Source organism: Megascapheus bottae, chromosome 4, assembly GCF_031878675.1.
Source record: "Megascapheus bottae isolate mThoBot1 chromosome 4, mThoBot2.hap1, whole genome shotgun sequence".
In the NCBI taxonomy this organism is placed as follows: domain Eukaryota; kingdom Metazoa; phylum Chordata; class Mammalia; order Rodentia; family Geomyidae; genus Megascapheus; species Megascapheus bottae.
The window spans coordinates 45,828,596-45,844,649 of record NC_143512.1 but is presented as its reverse complement, the minus strand read 5'-3'; the positions used below and the strand labels follow the sequence as shown (position 1 = coordinate 45,844,649).

At 44.3% G+C, this 16,054-nt stretch overlaps 1 protein-coding gene across 1 annotated transcript; it reads right to left on the bottom strand.

Moving 5' to 3' along the window:
- Positions 1-5,898: 5,898 nt before the first annotated feature.
- Tmem174 (transmembrane protein 174) lies at positions 5,899-7,569 on the bottom strand. The gene is made up of 2 exons (XM_090331129.1): positions 6,849-7,569; positions 5,899-6,678 (listed from the first exon to the last, which is right to left on the bottom strand). Exons 1-2 carry the CDS (start codon positions 7,472-7,474, stop codon positions 6,573-6,575), a joined length of 732 nt encoding a protein of 243 aa, XP_090187255.1. The 5' UTR covers positions 7,475-7,569; the 3' UTR covers positions 5,899-6,572.
- Between the last annotated feature and the right edge of the window lie 8,485 nt (positions 7,570-16,054).

Below are 16,054 nucleotides of genomic sequence, written 5' to 3'. Positions count from 1 at the left end.
AACCCTCTGAAGTGTCTCTTATACTTCCTGCTCCCTCCAGGGGAATGAGGGAGAGCCGGAGTCTAATCCAGCTGAAAATTGGGAATCTTTTCAAGTCCAGTCTTGGAGTCTGCCCAGCTCTGGGGTTTTGCCCGGGGTGAACACGCTGTGTTGATTGCCTGACTGAGAGAGTGATTTAGGCTCTCAGAAGAATCTGGCTTATTTCCCCGGGTACCCGGGTCATCCCCTGGCTGTAAATCAGTCACCTTAGCAGCTGCATTTTCCTCTCTTGGACCTCCAGGGAACTGTGTGATTTTTACCGAATTAGCGACTTAATTGCACCCATTATAGGTCAAATGCCCCCCAAAGAAGTTATGGCCGTTCCCCAAAGTGTCTGGCTTCCTGCTCCTCCCTCTTGTCACCCTCCCGAACCTAGCAGCAAGTTAAACTCTGGAACATTTGAGCTATTGAGTCACAGCTCCTGGAAGGAACCTACTTTATTTTGCATATGCCAATACTATCAAGTCCTGCCATGTGAATTCAGTGTCACCATGACCAGAATGACTAATGGCCTTTGAGTGAGAAGATGGGAAAGACCAAAACCCCCACAAAAGTTCCAGCAAATTCCCCCAAAATATGCAAGACAAACAGGTCCTTAGTGTCCTGGTGGAGTCAAAAGCTTATGGATTTTACCACTTCCATCCTCTGTGATTCAATGTTGCTCTATTGTTTTAGAAGAACAAGTTAAATTTCTGTGGCCAAAACTTTGTATCTGGCATGTGAATTTTACTTAGCATTTCAAAACTTGATTCAGCAGAAGGAGTCAAAATAAATTTTTTTTAAAATTCCAAATCCTTGAGCAGATAGTTGAATGTGAACTGAAGTTAGAGACAGGGAGACAGGATGAGAAACAGAACTAAGCATGGAAGAGACCGTTAGGTTTTTTGTTTTGTTTTGTTTTTGATATTGGTACTGGGGCTTGAACTCAGAGCCTTCTCTTGCTAAGGTCAAGGCTGACGCTCTGCCACTTGAGACACAACTCCAGTTCTGCCTTTTCAGCTAATTAGATACAAGAGTCTAGGGCTGGGAATGTGGCTTAGTGGTGCAGTGCTTGTCTAGCATTCATGAAGCCCTGGAATCGATTCCTCAATACCACATACACAGAAAAAGCCAGAAGTGGCACTATGGCTCAAGTGGTAGAGTGCTAGCCTTGAGAGAAAAAAGAAACTCAGGGACAGTGCTGAGACCCCAAGTTTAAGACCCAGGACTGGCCAAAAATAAATAAATAAATAAATAAAAGCAGTCTGTCATACAGACTTTACTTGTAGGGCTAGCTTCAAATCCATGATCTGCAGATGTCAGTCTCTTGAGTAGCTGGGATTATAGGTGTGAGCTGCTAGCTCCAGTGGTGACTACTAGTTGATACCAGCACACTTTTGTCTGTGGTAGCTCACTGCTTCAGTGAACAGTATGGCCTTTCAAGGCATACGTAATTATTTGTGCTCAGCAAGGCTATGCACCCTGCTTAAAGACACCCAGTTAATTAGTGACAGTAGAGCTCATATCCTCATTCATTCTATGCTATTCCTTGAATCTTCTTTCTCTATCAGGAGAGCATGAGTTAACTACAGCTGACAGAAATAATTACAGCTCTGCAGAATTCATTGTTGATGAATACATGATCATGTTTAATTGACACAGGGTCTGTAGTCAGATCTGATCTGAATCCATTCTAGACAAGAAATCTCCAGAGATGTTATAACTTCCAGAATCTTCCAAGCCTTTCATAGACCCTTCTACCTATAGCAGCCTAGGCCAGCAAGACACAGATTCTATGAAACAGCAGAGATGGGAGCACCTGAGAGTTTACAGAATCTTAACTTTGTTTTGAGGATTTTAGTCAAGGTTACTTCCACAGACAATATTGTGACTTTATACAAGCACAATTTTGAATCAGCCAGTTACTGTATCGATCATGATAAGAAACACAAAAGAACGATCAACTATGACAACCCACCAAAATTCTGGGGAGGGAAATCTTATTTAGGCCATGTTTGCTCATGGAATATGGGTAACATTGAAATTCTTCTCAAACGAATTTAGGGAAAACAGTCCTGGGGATTGAACTAGTAGCTCCATGCATGCTTAGCACATGCTCTACTACTGAACTGCACACCAGCCCAAGAGACCACTCAACTAACAAAGCTGGCTGTGCCTCTCTCCATAGTGAGAGTGGTCTGCCATCCTGTGGTGAGGAAGGCAGCAGAGCTGGAGAACTTGTAAGAACAAACCCCCATGGACAGAAGGATTTGAAGGCACTTAGACCCAGAGCCTGGCCTACTTGTCCGCCAATGGCCAGGGGTTGCTCCAGGCCACCTCTAATGCTAATCAGAAAATATAATTTTTTATAATACCACATATGAAGACAACAATCGACATGGAAATAAAACTCCCAAATCTTTTTTTTTTTTTTTTTTGCCAGTCCTGGGGCTGGCCTGAGCACTGTCCTTGGGTTTTCTCAGGCTAGTGCTCTACCACTTGAGCCACAGCGCCACTTCCAGCTTTTTCTGTGTGTGTAGTACCAAGGAATCGAGCCCAATGCTTTATGCATGGTAGGCAAGCACCCTACCATTAGGCCACACTCCCAGTCTTTAAAATACATTAATCCATATGAAGTTGGGTCCTTCATGGTTGGTTTATTGTCACATTTAAGGGGCATGGTAAAATCAGGTTCTGCCACTTGTAACAGACAAACCAGATTGAGAGTGACTTAACTAAGATTTAAGTTTATTTCTTTTCTACTGAAAAGAGTCTTTAGTTTGGGGACTACAGCTGCTGTTCAAGTGGTAGAACACCAGCCTTCAGCAAAAATCCCAAGGGACAATGCCCAAGCCCTGAGTTCAAGCCATGGTAGTAGCACAAAAAAATTGAGTACACACATATGTGCTTACCTTTTGAATTGTGTTCTTTTAAACTAATAAGTGTTTTCTAACTAATAAGGTTAGAGCAGGAACTTCCTCTATCTCTACACCTTGTGTAGTGTGTCTCAGCGTGGATGCTACAGCACATGTTTGTTTGATCCATGATTTAAACAAGTATATGCTCCATGCATGGCAAATTCTTTGTTATAGGAAAACTTCTGGAACTTAGGAACCGGATTTCCTTACCCATTTATCTAGTAATTCATCTTCTTAAATGCTCGAGGCAAACACAATCCCCTAGGAAATCTGTGGTTTCCCCATGGTGGGTGAGAACCATTCCCTAGGAGTTGTCTTCACTTTCAGATTCATCAACAATTCTGAAGGGGAAAAAAATCCAGCAATGGTTTATTTAGTACAGCTCTCTGTTGACTTTTTAACCAACTGCTAACTGCTTGGGATATAAAATCTTGATGATTTACAAGTGGTGAGTACAGAAGAAATCCATAAATCAAATCATGTAATAAGAGAGTGTAGGTGTGCATACATGCACACACACACACACACACACACATATATCACCTTCAAAGAAAGTTGTATGCATGTCTAGAAAATATGCTTGTTTTTACTCGAGGAACATTAAGTGATCATTGGCAAGAGACTTATAACGGGTTCTATTTTAACATAGGGCAAGAACCTGCTTTTGAGATGTTTAAGAATTTTTTTATGGTCCTTAAGGAAAAGCTGTGGACTGGTAACTCACACCTAGAATCCTAGCTATGCAGGAGACTACAGACTGGGGATCACTATCTTCTACTAAGCAGCAAAAAGACAAAAGTAGAAGTGAGGTTCAAGTGATAAAACATCAGCCCTAAGTAAAAAGCCACACAAGAGCACGAAGTCCTGAGTTCAAGTCCCAGCGCTTACACAAAGAAAAACAATTTTAGACAAAGCTTTATGGCCAAGCCTAAACTACTGTAGACAAGTTGTCAAGGCTTTCCAATATCATTGAAGCTATTTTGTGATGATAATTCTCAAACAGTCAAAAGTAGTTCTCTTTCTTTTATTATGTTTCTCTAGACTTGTGTTTAGAACAATCTCTAATAATATAATCACAATAGAAAAATTCCTAGTAATTCCAGGGAAATCTAGAGCTTCAAGAAGCTGACAGAGAAGAAGACACACAGTGAAAAAAATCTTGAACACATTTCTTTGGAAAGTTGAGGTGCCTCCCCAAAATGGAGAGTCTGCACTAGAAATCTGCCATGCATTTAGCAAAATCTTGTTTGCATCCTGACCCAAGCCAAAAAGGAAAAACACAAAAGAAAAAATTGGTAAATTTACATTTGATGACATTCAACAATTATGATCATTTTTAAAGTGTGATTATGATATTGTAATTGTTTTGCAGTCTTCATCACTATAAGAAGCACACGGGTTGGATGATTTGACTTGCTTATTAAAAGTCCAGTTTGGGGTGAAGCAGTTAGTTGATAATTGATGATGGCTTCATAAGGTTTCATATACTCTTTTTGCTACCCTTATATTTGTTTGAAATCATGTGTGTGTGCATGTGCATGTGTGTGTTCACGTGTGTGTGTTACTATGATTTGTATTCAGGGTCTTGCACTTGCTAGGCTGGCTGTTATCACTTGAATCACAGCCTCATCCCCTCCCCATTTTCCTTGTAAGTAATAGAGTCTCATAGTTACACTCAGCAGGCCTGAACCACGGTCCTCCCATTTTGTGGCTTGTGGAGCTGTTTCAACAGGCCCAAATTTTTATTGACTGAGATGGGGGTGTCTTGCTAACTTTTTTCACATGTTTTTCTTCCTGTTAGCCTTGAACCGTTCTCGACTTTCAAATAGCAAGAATTACAAGTGCCCATCACCAGGCCCAGCTTGAAGTCTTCCATCACCTTAAAAAAAAAGCAACTTAAAGGCTTGATTGGCCATTTAGTCTCTATAGGGAAATTTTTCCTGTATTCATTTCACATTTGCTATTTTGTAGGAACCTTGCATCAGCTATGTGCAGGCTCTGAGCCAGGCTGCGTGGAAATGGCCCAGGGTATACTCCCCAGTGGCTCAAACAGCATGGCAGGTGGTCATAGGCAGGGATACAACGGTGTCCTGCTGTGTCTGACAGTATCTCAGCAGTGGCTGACATCTAGACCAGTTTATGTGACTTCCTTAAACTGTATGATGTTGTTACTGCTGAGTTAATGAGAATAAAATGATTCTCCCTCACCCTCCCAAATTCACCACCCCTCCAGATTCCCAACTGTTCTAAAATGTTTGATAAACCTAAAATGTTTGAGAAGATGCTACCGCCCTGAGTATTTTGACACAGACATCAAAAACCCTCTAAGGCACCTCCCTGAAACCATGCTGCTTTCCAAGTGGCTCAGTTAAGGGGGAAGAGGAGAGCGGCTCCTGTTCCCAGGTTCTTCATCCCTGGTACAGTGGAAAGAATGCTCCAAGACAACTCTCTGGGACACAAAGCAGAAATTCTGGAATGTGTCTCTCACATTTCACGTAGGGATTTGGTAGTCCCAGGCCAGGAGCCCCTCCATGGGTATTCTGTGATGTGGGTCAAATGAAGAAACAAAGAGAACATGGTGGGGTTGGAAAGTCCTGGGCACAGGCAACAGATCTATCTACAGGCTGAAGTGGCCAGATGCCTCTTGATGCTCCCATGCCCATCTTGTCAGGCCTCGGCTCTTTGAAGTTGCCCTCTCCCCTTTGTCTAGCACACACTTAGGGCTCCCTAGATGCCTGTAAGTCTTCCTGAGCTAGAGATCCCTGCTGCTCACCCATCCCTATGAACCCCACTTCCATGGCCCTGATCTCATCACCCCAGGCATACTCACAGGGAGTACCTGGCACCTGTGGGCCCCTGGATCACTTAGCAGGCCTGGAGAGGACCAAATGCCATTTGTGTATGACCAACATCAAGCTTCAGCCTTGCAGAAGAAAACATCAGACACCAAGAATCATTGTGATCCAGTGATGATTTAGGACTTTATTCACATTTTTACTTGCTATTATTTCTTCCATACGGCTTACCCAGCCCTCCGGTACTGTCTCAACAAGAGACATCATTGTATCACAGTCTACTGAATTCAGTCATTCATTGCGCAGCTATTAAGGTTTTCAGGGTCCTCCAGGGAGAATAGATGGCAGGCAGGTTCTTTAGGATTTGCAAGTCCATGTTGGGGCCCGGCACTGGTGCTGGGAAATCTCTCATTGAACTTGATTCTCTTTCCTGCCTTCTTCCCACCCCACTCACAGCACTCTGGATGCTGCCATACCTCAGAAGCAGTAAAGGTTTCCTCTGGCTGTTGAAATGAAGGTCTTTCTTCTTAGGATACAGTAGGGAGTAGGGTGGGGGAGGCAGGTGAAATCGCTTCTCATGGACCAGAAGCAGAAGGTTTCTTACATGAGAGAATCTGAAACAGTACTAAAGTCCTAAAGGAGAATTTTTCACAGGCCAGTGCGATCTTCACCGGTCTGATCCATTTCTGTCCTCAACTTCCTTTCCCTCTTCCACTTTCAGTGACATCTTTTGAGCTGTCTGGGCTGCTCTGCCACCTTAACTTCTGAAGGTTACAACACAGAACATACTCCAGGCAACAGGCTCCCGTGATTCAAGCACACAGTCCCTTCACTTCAGGGTCTAGCGAGGGAGGCCATATATTTCCTCATAGGGGGGAGGAGAGAAGCGGGCACTGTCCTCCTCTTCCAGCTGGGCCCCTCCCAGCTGCTCAGCCCCAGGACTGGGTCTGAAATGTGAGAACACAGGTGAATTACAACCCAACACATCACCTGCTGATCCAGCACCACCACCCCAGGAAGTGGGCTGCATAGACATTGACACTGGAAACCGCCTGCTTCATAGGCCCCACCGAGCTGTAGACCATGACAGAGAGGGGAACCCCAATATTCACCATACCTGTCATCTCCACCATCCGTAAAAGGAGGGCAATCCTCGCCCTGCACAAACGCAGTGTTATCTTGAGGGTAGATGGTGTAGTACTGAGGGGGGCTTGGTGTGGCGCCTGCAGCCCCGCCAGGAGATAGGAGACCACAGCGGGTCACCATGGGCTGCAAGTAGGTCGTGCTCACCCCCACAGGCTCTTGAGAACCGTAAGGAGGAGGGATATACTGCACCACGGTGGCCCCGTGGAAGGTGATTGGCTGGTTGATGCCAGTGAATACGAACGATTGTCCTCCTGAGGCCTGCTCCGAGTCCAGGGCCCTGTCCTCACTTTCTTTGCACAACTGGCAGGACAGCATTTTGAACTTGCAGACGGCAATCAGGATGAATGTCACCCCAACTGAAAGCAGGATGGGCCCGAGGAGCTGGGTCCATTCGAAGTGGGATACACCTTGATACTTGATCCAGCCCATGACAGTGAAGGTGATGCCTACCAGTCCAAGAAAGATGCCCGAGAAGAGCAAGGTGGCCCCTGCTTTATCGTCATCTGACACCTGGATGTCGGCAGTACTGGGTGTGTAAGGAGTGACGGAGAATACGTTGAGAGGAAAGTCCTCCAGGCGACTGCTGCCGTGATCCATGATTCCCCACACCAGTGTTGGCTTCTTAGAGAGGACAGGGACTGGGCCAGCGGAGGAGCCTGGTAGGCTCAGGTTAGTCACAGAAGACCTTTGGGCTTCTGTGTTTAACAGAGTATATCAGGCAGAGGGCTGGACTTTGTTTAGAAGAATAAAGGTCTGGGAAGTGAAGCCTGAAGTTTTGTGACAGATTACCAGCAAGTGGAGGGAGGTCTCTGGTCTGCAAGCCAGAGACAAGCTAGTTTTCTAAGACCCAATCATTCAGTCATTCAAACTAACACAGCCCAAGCTGATCTTACACCAGCAGCCGAGACTGCTACCGCCATGAGCAGTTCTGTTCTATGGGCCTGTTTTTGTGTTGCCACAGCCAGGTTTGTGGAAATGGCCCCCGTTGCCTCTGGCTAGAGAGGGGGACCTTGACATGTCAGCTCCAGCTCAGAATCCCAGCCTGATAACTCCTACTGGGTCAGCTCGGTATAACTAGATGGACACTGGCTAGGACATAGCGCAGTGGTGAAGTGTTTGCCTAGCAAGCATGAAGGTATGGGTTTGGTCCCCAGCACCAAAAGACAGAGGGGGGGGAGGACAGAAAAGAGTAACAGATGCCTATTTGTTGACTGTATTCATATCCTATTCAAGCTCTAGTTGTAATAATATTTGCCTTGGTCTATTTTCAGTGGCTGCTACAAAAGACCATAGACTTAATTCATAAAGGAATTTGTTTCTTACAGTTCTAGAGGCCCGCAAGTCTAATTCCAAAGCACCAGCAACACCTTAATGCCTTTCTGCAACAGAAAGCATCACAGGGTGGATTGCAACTCAGATCTCTATTCCTCTTCTTACAAAGCCACAAATCCCAGCACGGGGCCCCACCCAGGTGGCCTCCTCCACCCCTATGGCCTCCTAAAGTCCTCACCTCCAAATGCCTCCAACAAAAGAATTTGGAGATTAAGCTTCCAACATATGAGTTTGGGGGAGGCCACATTCTTAAACATAAGGAATGCTTAAACTTTAACAACTTCACACAAAGCTCAGAGATACTATTTTTTCCTGAGGCAACCCTGTGTACCTTCTGCTTTTTACATGTAGGGTGTAATTCTAGCTGGAGGAGAGCTATCTGCACACCACATCAGTGGCAGAGGTGTCACACATCACATGGCATCGCCAGGTCATGTGCTTTAGACCCACTCACACACCAGTACTCTGTCTCTCTGTCTCCCTCCTCTCTCCCTCTCCCTTACTCTCTCCTTTAGTTCCTAATGTCCAAGGTGACACAAACAGCTATATTCTGTGGCTTGCTATGCTTCTCAACCAAGTCCAAGGTGACTTAGAGAAGATAGTTTGGTCCTCATTGACATTTTTCATCATTCATGACTCCAGAACTTCTGAATAGCCTTATATCCACCTGGACAGAAGACAAGCTGTGACCTTCTTCCTTCCCTGGGCAGGTCTTGTCTGAGCAAATGCCTCTCATTAGTGGTTAAATATTATATCAGCTTCCTTTTGCAGAATGGATGGGACAGCTCTTTTGCCCAAGACCTTCATCCCATGATAATCACCTGAGCCACTATGTTCTTGCTTTGGTTTAACCATGCTGGCGATTGAGCCTTACATGCTGCACAAGCGCTTTACCTCTGAGCTTCATCCCCAGCCCTGTATGTTTCCTGTTTGCCTGTGGCTAACTATATACATTATAATACACATTATATTATATAATAATGAATATAGATCAGATAGATGAAGAGGATAGAGATAGAGATTTTCTCATATTGCTTCCATTTGTCTGGTGAGTCCTAATATACAGAATATTTCAATGTTTATGGCTAAAAGTGGAGGATCATGATGCAGCCTTCTGGATTTTTTTAACCTTCTTCCAGGTTGCTCTTCTCTTTTTGAAAAAACGGCTCATATCTGGTTCCTGATAGAAATGAAGTTTTACTCTGGGAATCCAATGTGACCTGACTGCCTCTTGTGGATGGGCTAAACCTATAAAGCCCTGCTCTAGGGCGCGTGCAGCAGTAGTCCATCATCAGGTATTCCTGGTATGGAAGAACTGCTGGTGCTGGTGGCTCACACCTGTAATCTTGGCTACTCATGCGGCTGAGAGCTAAGAATTGAGGTTTGAAGCCAGCCCAGGCAGGGAAGTCGATGAGACTCTCATCTTCAGTTAACCACTAGAAAACCAGAAGTAGAACAATGGCTGAAAGTGGTAGAGTGTTAGCCTTGAGCAAAACAAAACAAAAGCTCAGGGACAGCTCCTGGGCCTTGAGTTCAAGCCCAATGACCAACCAAAAGAAGAGAAGAGAGAGAAGTGAAGAAAGGAAGGAAGGAAGGAAGGAAGGAAGGAAGGAAGAGAGAGAGAGAGAGAGAGAGAGAGAGAGAGAGAGAGAGAGAGAGAGAGAGAGAGAGAGGAATAAACAAAGAAAAGATGGGGCCGGGAGTTTGGCCTAGTGGCAGAGTGTTTGCCTAGCATGCATGAAGACCCAGGTTCAATTCCTCAGTACCACATACATAGGGAAAAAAAAGCCAGAAGTGGTGCTGAGACTCATGTGATAGAACTCTAGCCTTGAAAAAGTCCAAGGACAGTGCTCAGGCCCTGAGCTCAAGCCCAGGACTGGCAAAAAAAAAAAAAAGAAAGAAAGAAAGAGGAAAAAAACAGAACACAAGTACTATAAAAGTGGCAGATTAAGTCCTCACACTTTTCCAAACTGTGGATATTGTTGAAGTGTATCCCCCAAAGATTCATATGTTGGGGGCTTGGTCTTCAATGTGGTGAGGTTGGGTGGTGGTGGAACTTTTAAGAGGCAGGTTATTTGGGTCTTTCAGGAATGCATTCTTGTTCTTCCAGGAAGCCTTGAAAGAGTGGGCTGTTATAAGCAAAACCAGCTCCCTGCCTGCCTCTCTCATCTCCTTGCTTGTACACATGACCCTTCTCCACAAGGCCCATTTCTTTTCTGCTCCTTTGCCATGTTGTGATATAGCTAGGGGATGTTCCTAGGATCCTGGACCTGTGCAGGTTGGACCCACAAGCCACCAGAAGCATGAGCTAAATAAGTTGCTTTATTTGGTAAGTCATCTAATCTTGAGTGTTCTGTTAGAGCAGCATAAAACAGACTAAGGCACACTTTCTGCATTGTGAATTCCTCATTATTAGTGGACTGAGGGGAAAATATTCTGAACTGGCATACATGGTATTTTGCACAAAATAGGCCACTGCTTCATTATAACACCCATCGAGGCTGTCTCTAGAATATACTAGAAATAAAATAGAATAGACATCCAACCAAGCAGAGCTTCAAGCAGTTCTTGTCTTCATTTTTTTCTGAGTTGGGAGAAAGCTACAAGCACATACTAGCACTGATTCATAAGCAGTGAGGATAGTTCAGCTGGATGTCAGGGACTTGGAAAGCACCCGATAGGGATGTAACAACAGATCTGCAAAGAAGCCTATGGATTTTATCTATCTCAAAGTGGACACAAAGCATAAAGACAGTGTGTTCCATGATCAAAAGCAAAGGAGGATATGCATGAGCTCAAGAGATAGGAGCCAAATTGGCTACTGTCACTTTTGGGTGCCTAATTTACCAACGGCAGAGACCATACTGCTTGTTCAGTGTGCCAGAATGGTACCACTCTCATTCACAAAGAAGGTCATGACTGAGCATTTGTAGAATAGCATCTCATCAAGAAGCTAAGTCCCTGGTGCCACTCAACAAGCTGGAAGTACTCTCCGTCATCCTCTCAAATACTCAGAAATATTCATGCAAGGGAATTTTTATAGAGGAAATGAGACCTATTTTAATGCTTTACAGGGGTTGATGCAGAGAATTCAGGTACAGTAGGCTAGAGCACATGATCAAGGCTGCAGGTCTCCTTGGAACTTGAACTTGACCACAATACAGCACAGAAAAAGTAGTTATCAAAGAGGATCCGCACAGGAAGGTGCTGTAAGGGTAGCATCATGTGCAGGAGAGAGTGAGTCCATGAGAGATGGCTCTACCGGCCCAGAGGCCTTGTCCACAGCAGCCATGTGAAAGATGGAAGTGGAAAGGAGAGTTTAAAACACACAGACTCTCTCTCTGTCTCTGCCTCTGTCTCTCTCTGTCTCTGTCTCTCTGTCTCAGTCTGTCTGTCTCTCCCTCAGTCTGTCTGTCTCTCTCTCTTCTCTCCCCCCTCTCCTATAGTTACTAATGTCCAAGGTGAAACAAACAGTTGCATTCTGTAGCTTATAATTAATTCTGTTCAGTTTACTAAGAATTTGACTCTTTGTGCTATGGGATATTTCTTCAAAACATATAAAACTAATGGTCAACCCTGAAGCTCAGAAAATCTGGTTATGTTTTTCAAAGTTATTAGATATCTGTTTCACATTTGTTAAGAGCATATACATCCAATACCCTATTTCCTTCTAAACTAAACTTACTGCTATTTAATTCCCTTAAATAAGAATATCCAGAAGCAAATTCTTTGGGATGGTGTTCTTAATGAAAGCAGTAGCTACTGAAGAAATCTCAGGACCCCATCTTATTGAAAATGTCTGTACCAGTTATGAGCTGAGCCAGCATCAGGCTTGTCTTCATAAAACACATGGACCCGGGAAGCTGTCCCTTTATAAATTGATCCTCTTGGTCTCCAGTTGCAGCAGGTCTGCAACTAAGTGAATTAGAGACGCAATGGCATTCCTTAAGATGCAGTTACAAGGACAAATGAAAACCAGTCAACTAAAAATAATTGCTTAGAAGAAACAACTGCTCAGCACTGGTAGCTCATGCCTGTAACCCTGCCTGTTCCAGAGGCTGAGATCTGAGGCTCACCATTCAAAGCCAAGCCAACCTGGGCAGAAAAGTATGTGACACTCTTGTCTCCAATTAACTACCGAAGGTGGGAAGGGGAAATGTGGCTCAAGTGGTAGAGCTCTGGCCTTGAGCAAAAAAGACAAGTGAGACCGTGAGACCCATAGTTTAAGTTCCAGTTATCAGTACATGTGCGCACGTGTGCGCGCGCACACACACACACACACACACACACACACAGTAGCAACTTCTAAGTGAAGCAACTGCTAAATGAATGGCCACTTGGAAAATTAGTTACTCAGCTAGGTGAGGGAGATTCATTTTACATAAACAAAAGATGTTTGTGCTTTTATCTACATGTAATAAAGTGCCAGGTTCTGGTGACTCACAGCTATAATCCTAGCTATTCGGGAGGCTAAGATCTGAGCATCATAGTTCAAAACCAGCCTATGCAGGAAAGTTCATGAGACACTTATCTCCAGGTAATGATGAGAAAATTTGGAGTAATGCTGTGACTCAAAGTGGTAGAGTGCTGGCCTTGAACACTAAAAGCTTAGAGACAGCACCCAGGCCCTGAGTTCAAGCCCCATGACTGACCATAACAAAAAACAAGTAAAATAGTTAAAAGTTCACCTCAGCCATTAATTGTACAAAGATGACTTGTAAGCACACTTATCAAATACATTTTGACAAGAGTCCCATCTTAGGTTTAACTGACTTTGATCTATGTTTTTCCTCAGCCATTTCTAGAGAAGGGAAGAAATTCCAGGCAGTGTTTTATTTCCTGGACTGAGAGTGCATCGTCATTAAGATGGACCTAGTTTATTGCAAATGCTTTGGAATCTGCCCCCAGATTATTTTCCTTATACAAAGTTTACACACTTCAGATAAATGAAATTACGTTAAACTTCATGATTTTTCAACTCTCTCTTCTTTTTTACTTCATGACATCCTTCCAAAATTCATGTAATGTAATTTTTTTCTAGTACTGAAGCTTGAACTTGGGACCTCAAACTCTTACTCGTTCCTTTTGACCACTGTACCACTTGAACCACACTTGCACCTGTGCCTTGTTGCTGGCTATTTGGAGATGAGAGTCCTTTGTTTATCTCCTAGGCTGAGTGCAAACCTGATTGTTCTCTCAGCCTTCTGAGTAGCTAGGATTATAGGCATGGGCCACTGGTGCCGAGCCATGTCATTCAGTTTTTATAATTCTGGTATAATTGGGGCAATAACAGATGGGAGTTGTCATGAATAAGAGCTATGAAGGTATCAGCTAGTCTCTTTCTATTCCTAGCATACCCATGGCTCATGGTTACAGGAAGCCTTTGAAGAGCGTAGAAGCTTCAAAACTTCAGACTCTGGACACTTTGACTGGTATGTTTACTCCTCATTCATCCACTGGCCTCACAAAACAACAGAACGTCAGCTCTTGTGCTTCCCCCAGGAACAGACTTTATACCCTGATGGGAGGTGAGATAAAGAAGCTGAGCAGGCAACATCTCAGTGACGGCAAAGTTCGCTGACAAAACTTCCCCTGCAGTTTTCTGGATGCCTCAGCATTGACCTGTGGGAGAGAGGTTCCATCTGCTCTAGGATGCCAGGGCGCCCAATGCATCACACCTGAGGAAGCCAAGTACATGTTGTGCAAAGCGAGAAAGGTCTTTGTGGGTACAAAAGGAACCCTCATCTGCTGATCAGACAACGCTCGCACCATTCCCTCTCCTGGCCTCTGGTCAGGGTCAATGACACCACTGAATTTGACTTAGAGACTGGCAAGATGGCACATTTCACCAGATTTAACATCGATAGCCTGTGAATGGTGCCCCAAGTTGCTCACCTGGGAAAAAAGAGTGTGAGCATCTAGAGAGAGAGACAGCGGGGTTCTTTCCTGTGGTTCACATGAAAGGTACCGACAAACAGTAGCATTGCCACCTGGCTTCCCAACCATTTCAATTACTGGCAAAGGCAAAGAACCCGCACTCCTCCTTCCTGAGGAAAAGGACTCCATCACAGAAACAGTCAGAGGCTGGAGGCCAAAGCAGAATAGTGCGTGAAATAGTCTCTAGCAGACATAATGGAAGTACCAAAGAATTTCATTTGAAGATAATATGGCATAAAATTTTAAAGATGTTAACTAGTTATCAAGGATTCAATCTCATTTGCTTTTCCACAATAATAATGCTTATAACCTGGATAACAGATCCACGTGATCAGCTTTTTAAACTGGAGAATGCAGTGTTCTTGCAAGGGTGTAGGAACACATGATTAGGAGTCTAGAATTCAGTGCAATCTTTTTTCTGAAGGGAGAAACCAACCTGGCAATGTTGACCATAATTCTAAATCCATGTAATTGAATGAAAGAAGTTACAAGTGTTTTCCTCTCAGAACATGTGTGTATGTGTGCACACACATATATGTATATGTAGGGAACTCTAAGCTTCCATCCAGAATGGTCTGATTCAAACGATGGTGATAACTCAGTGGGGGTACTGCACTAGGGTTTTCCAGAGGAGTGAAGTATATAAAATTACAAGAAGGAATTGATTAGATTGGCTTGGGCAGTCAGAAGCTGAAAGAGTCCCCATATGGCATCTGAAGACAGGGTAGAAAAGGCAACTGTTCAGTCTAAGAAGCAGGAGATTGTAGAATGAGAGGGAAAGATGACGCAGTACCAGTCCATGCTGCAGGGCTGGAAGCCGCCAGGAGAGGCATCGTGCAAGGCTGTTGTAAAGGCTGAAGAATCTGTTGTCTGTGGGCAACACTGGCTCATGGAAGACTGAGTGGCAGGGCTTGTGAGAGCTTCTTCCCTTCTTGCTTTTCATTCTTTTCTGGCCCCGGGCCTATTCGTGGGTCCTCCCCCTCTGTTCGTTGATCCACACCTCAGTCTTGCTGGAAACACCCTCCCAGATGCACTCAGAAGTGTGCTTTGCTGCTTTTCTGTGTATCCTTCTATCCTGACAAGTGGACAAGGTCAATTCGCATCCCAGATACTCCGTTAAACACTAAGTCAGGCTTTGATCTCCTAAACTGTGCTACTGATTGAATTTAAAAATAAATAAAATAAACTGTGTTTCCTATGCTTTTATCATTCTCAAGGGAAGAGAAGCTCAGGTGTGTCTGAATGTAGATATATAGAATCTGACTAAAAGGATACACAAAAAGGAAAGAGAGGGCCTGGAGTTTGGCCTAGTGGTAGAGTGCTTGCCTAGCATGCATGAAGACCCGGGTTTGATTCCTCGGTACCATATACATAGAAAAAAGCCGGAAGTTGTGCTTTGGCTCAAGTGGTAGAGCCCTAGCCCTGAGAAAGCTCAAGGACAGTGCTCAGGCCCTGAGTTCAAGACCCAAGATTGGTCAAAAAAAAAAAAGAGGAAAGAGAACTGGAGGGATGCTTCAGTTATTTCTGGTCTCATAACAAGCCACACCAAACTTAGTGACAACATGGAGCGGTATAGGGAACTGCTTCCCGGGCAGTCAGGGAGGCTCAAGTCATCTTCAATCTCAATAGAGGGATGGCCCTGGAAGTCCACTCACCTACCTGGGAACTCAGCTGAGGTTTCTATCCAGAACACCCACCTGTGTCCTTCCATTACTTTTCTCTCAGGCTGGAATCTGGGTTTTTAAAAATCTTGTAACCCCTGGTGAAGGCTGCAAGACATCCAGCTTGTCAAGTCCTAAAAAATCTTCCATTCCATTCTATTGCTCAAGTACGTGACTAAGCCAGCCCACTCACATAAGGAAGGAAATGCTAGATCCTTCCTTTACGGGACTGTCGGTCCCATTGCAG

What these genes read in the sequence shown, in the direction of transcription:
- Tmem174 (XM_090331129.1), bottom strand. Translation starts at nt 7,474, where the DNA reads ATGGATCACGGCAGCAGTCGCCTGGAGGACTTTCCTCTCAACGTATTC. An exon ending in ACGGATGGTGGAGATGACAG is followed by an intron (nt 6,679 to 6,848) that starts GTATGGTGAATA and finishes CTCACATTTCAG; the next exon opens with ACCCAGTCCTGGGGCTGAGC.